This window comes from Apaloderma vittatum, unplaced genomic scaffold (genome assembly GCF_000703405.1).
Source record: "Apaloderma vittatum isolate BGI_N311 unplaced genomic scaffold, ASM70340v1 scaffold29878, whole genome shotgun sequence".
Classification (NCBI taxonomy): Eukaryota; Metazoa; Chordata; class Aves; order Trogoniformes; family Trogonidae; genus Apaloderma; species Apaloderma vittatum.
Genome location: NW_009732881.1, coordinates 764 through 3,195, shown reverse-complemented (window position 1 = coordinate 3,195; position 2,432 = coordinate 764). Strand labels below are relative to the sequence as shown.

Sequence of the window (2,432 nt, the reverse complement as noted above, 5' to 3'; positions counted from 1 at the left end):
GCACACACAGCCCCCCCAGAGGGACCAGCCCCTAAGGGAATGGGAACTGTCCCCAAATCCCAGCACAGACATCAGGTGACATCCCAAAGCCCAAACCGCCCCTGGGATGACCAGGTCCCCGTCCGCTCCACCGTCCTCTTCAAGGTGTTGACACCCCAACTTCCCCCCAGATCTGGCTTCTGTGCCTGTGGGAGGGCTGACACCTTGGAGCTCACCTTCTCTGGGACCCTGCGTTGCCTGAGCCCACGTGTGATGAGCTCGGTGGGCAGCCAGGGCTGGGTTCGTGTCACACCCCTTCTCCGTAGGCGCCTGCACTGCACACGCAACTACATCCACGTCCACCTCTTCACCTCCTTCATCTGCCGGGCGGTGAGCATCTTCGTGAAGGACATGGTGCTCTACTCGAGCACGCTGGCCAGCGAGACAGAAAAGGTGCGGGAGGACGACTTCAAGGCAGGAATGGGTCCCTCGTCGGGACAACGGACTCACATGGCAAGTGGCAGGACCAGGGGGAACGGGGGTTTAGGAGCCCTGGTGCAAGGGGGGTGAGCTCAGGACCCTCCCAGATTGGGGCTGTGCTGCTGAGGGGCGATGCAGCTGGGGAGGGATGAGGGGCCACCTACAGCTCTGCTCAGCTTCTCCTCATCCTGGTGCCCCAGCAGAGATCAGAGCCACAGAGGACGTGGGTCTTGCAGTGCCCTGATATGGGAAATCCTCTTCTATGGGAAAAAACCTCTTCTATGGGAAAAACCTAGGGAGTGGGCTCTACAACCGATGCTGGAATATCCCAGGGGATATCCAACGGGAGCCACGCATGGGGCACAGCCTGGGGTTTGGCCAGAGAGCAAAAGCCACCAGGTTTAGCTTTCAGGGGACAGCCGGATGTGGGCATTTCTCTGACTATATGCCCACAGGTTGGCTTCTTCCTCTATTTTCTGGCCACCAACCACTACTGGATCCTGGTGGAAGGTCTCTACTTGCACAGCCTGATCTTCATGGCCTTCCTCTCCAACAAGAACTACCTGTGGGTCCTCATCATCATCGGCTGGGGTAAGCACGGACCCCAACACAATGTTGTGGTCGCCGAGGCCAACGGGGAGCTGTGGCATCAGCGATGGCTGAGTGGCGCCAAGTGCCCAGATAAGGGCAGCGGGATGCAGACCAGTGGCCAGGAACCGGCTCGGTCTGCAAACGTGATGCTTCATTCATGCTCCTCGTTCTGGTTCGTGCCCCTCCAGGTCTTCCTGCTGTGTTTGTGTCCGTCTGGGCCAGCGTCAGAGCCTCACTGGCGGATACACAGTACGTAGGTCCACCTTCTCCGACAGTCCTTTGGGGAGGGAAAAACTGGTTGCAAACGCTACCAAAGCATCTGTGGGCACCAGAACTTTTGAAAATGAAACCTTTACAAGAAGAAGAGTGAACACAAGTAAAAGGCTCGTTCACAAAATTGTCCAGTAATCCAGACCGATAGTGGTTTTGTCTTGCATTTGGAAGGAAGATGGATGCAGGCTGACACCACAAATTGATCAATAAACAGTGCACAGATGAATGTTAAAGGGCATGTTGGAAAGTTAAGCATGCTAAAGGAGAAAGGCCACCAAGCAGAGCAGGAGTTCTAGATAAGTTGGCCAAGGAGCCCTCAGGAACGCTAATGCTAACTTAAAAGTGATTTGCAACACCACAATGGTTGTGAGTGCTTGTAGCACGGCTGCTCCACGAGGAGAGCAAAAGGTGAGAGGGTGGGGACGCTGGTTGGGGGCTACAAGGAGCCATCAGCCAGCAGTTTCCCTTACCAGTGACTGCAGGTTTCTCCAAGGTGTTTTTTTTACTGGTCTCTTCAGGTGCTGGGACCTCAGCGCAGGGAACATGAAGTGGATTTATCAGGTCCCCATCTTGGCTGCCATCGTGGTGAGAATCCCGTGGCTGAATCTCCCAGTCTCGCTTGGGGAAAGGGGATGGACAGACACCCAGAGCCGTTTGCTTGCGGTCGCTGGGGTTGTGTTCCCAGGGAGGGCCCGTGGGATGCAGAGGGATCCAGGGGAACTGACCACAGCATCACCCCACGTACCTGCCTGTCCTCGTCCTGGGGGGGCTGCTTGGGCAGACCCAAGGTCACCGCGGCCAACAAAACCGCCGTGGGTGTCTGTCTGCAGGTGAACTTCTTCCTCTTCCTCAACATCGTCCGCGTGCTGGCCTCCAAGCTCTGGGGGACGAACACGGGGAAGCTGGACCCCCGGCAGCAGTACAGGCAAGTGCTGGCAGCAGCAAAAACCATGTCCTGGCTCTGGTCTCTGGCTCATTTTCTGCCTGTTTAGCTGAGGCAGCTCCCAAGAGGGTTGTGAGAGAGGAGCAAAGGCACGGGAACAGCTGCAGGAGCGAGGGAAGGTGGCAGGACGACAGCAGCCAGCGCTTCTGGCAGCTCCGTTTGATCG

At 57.0% G+C, this 2,432-nt stretch overlaps 1 protein-coding gene across 1 annotated transcript in view; it reads left to right on the top strand.

Annotated features, from left to right (window-relative positions):
• Window positions 1–2,432, top strand: part of LOC104278655 (parathyroid hormone/parathyroid hormone-related peptide receptor-like) — a gene marked incomplete at both ends in the record, with an annotated part of 3,605 nt that overhangs the window by 414 nt on the left and 759 nt on the right. Inside the window, 5 exons of the mRNA XM_009875686.1 lie at window positions 258–492; window positions 915–1,050; window positions 1,239–1,299; window positions 1,842–1,908; window positions 2,154–2,252. Coding sequence (XP_009873988.1) covers window positions 258–492; window positions 915–1,050; window positions 1,239–1,299; window positions 1,842–1,908; window positions 2,154–2,252 — 598 coding nt within the window. The remainder of the gene's footprint in view (window positions 1–257; window positions 493–914; window positions 1,051–1,238; window positions 1,300–1,841; window positions 1,909–2,153; window positions 2,253–2,432) is intronic.